The following is a 1182-nucleotide window of genomic DNA, read 5'->3' as shown; positions in this document are numbered from 1 at the left end:
AAATTGATTCTGTACGCAAAAGGTTAAGAAGTGCCTGCTTTAAAAAACAGACAGAAAACCTGTTATTTCATTCAAAACACAGCTCAAGTTCTGTTTGCTGGGCAATCATTAGGGCACTTGTCTACTAAGTGAGAGGGTGCAAGTTTGAATCTCAAATGTGAGTTTCCTGATTAGGGTGAATAAAATGAATAGTGAAGGATTTTTATTATTATTATTATCATTATTATTATCATTATCATTGTCATTATTATTATTATTTTGAGAGGTTTGATGGAGGGAACTATAACAGCTAGTCTTATTGTCCCAAAAGTGAAGATAAAAGACCATAGTGGAGAAAGCCAGCCATTTTGAGAAATGAACCTTATCTTAACACTAAAATAAAGAAAAAAAAAAAAAAAATCATCAACCCATCAAATAGACTGCCAAGGTAAAGGGACTGTTCAGCCCCATTGGGGCAGGATAAACAAGATACTTACAAAATCATATTCTGTTGTACATTTATTCCCCTTACCTTGACTTGGTCAGGATCCTTGTAAGGAGCCTCAGGTGCATAGACCCGGAGAACATCAGCAATACAGCAAGCAATCAGGAGCTGCACGTCTTTGCTCTCGTGTGATAGGAAGTGGTCTTCAGCAATGTGTAAATAGACTGCCAAGGTAAAGGGACTGTTCAGCCCCATTGGGGCAGGATAAACAAGATACTTACAAAATCATATTCTGTTGTACATTTATCCCCCTTACCTTGACTTGGTCAGGATCCTTGTAAGGAGCCTCAGGTGCATAGACACGGAGAACATCAGCAATACAGCAGGCAATCAGGAGCTGCACATCTTTGCTCTCGTGTGATAGGAAGTGGTCTTCAGCAATGTGTAGGGCCAGAGGGATATACTGCTGATACATGCCCTCATCTTGACCCATACCTTGCAACGTGTGAGCCAATGTCTGAGGAGTGAAAGTCAGATAGTTGTGTTTAGACCTAGAGAAACTGTGCTCTATGTTCAACAAGTTTATTTAAATCTTTTCTGCTAAGTACTTAGGTACTAGGGTTCTGTTTCATTTTACCAATGAGGAACATAATTACATATTTACACAATCATTCACTATGGGTAATTTATAATAAAGAGTCAGTTCCCATGGTGTAGTATGGGAATTTGTGGGGTCAAAAAATATTACCATGCAAAAG

The 1182-nt window shown here is 38.5% G+C and overlaps 1 protein-coding gene across 1 annotated transcript; it reads right to left on the bottom strand.

The window, feature by feature from the left end:
• Positions 1-511: 511 nt before the first annotated feature.
• On the bottom strand, positions 512-941 carry LOC113473086 (sister chromatid cohesion protein PDS5 homolog A-B-like; the record flags this gene model as incomplete). Its single annotated transcript, XM_026832846.1, has 2 exons — positions 512-643; positions 873-941. Coding segments are annotated over 2 exons (201 nt in total), but the record flags the coding sequence as incomplete, so codon positions are not given.
• Between the last annotated feature and the right edge of the window lie 241 nt (positions 942-1182).

Source organism: Diaphorina citri, unplaced genomic scaffold (genome assembly GCF_000475195.1).
Source record: "Diaphorina citri unplaced genomic scaffold, Diaci psyllid genome assembly version 1.1 scaffold14601, whole genome shotgun sequence".
In the NCBI taxonomy this organism is placed as follows: domain Eukaryota; kingdom Metazoa; phylum Arthropoda; class Insecta; order Hemiptera; family Psyllidae; genus Diaphorina; species Diaphorina citri.
The sequence above is the reverse complement of the archived record's forward strand: the minus strand, read 5'-3'. Positions and strand labels throughout refer to the sequence as shown.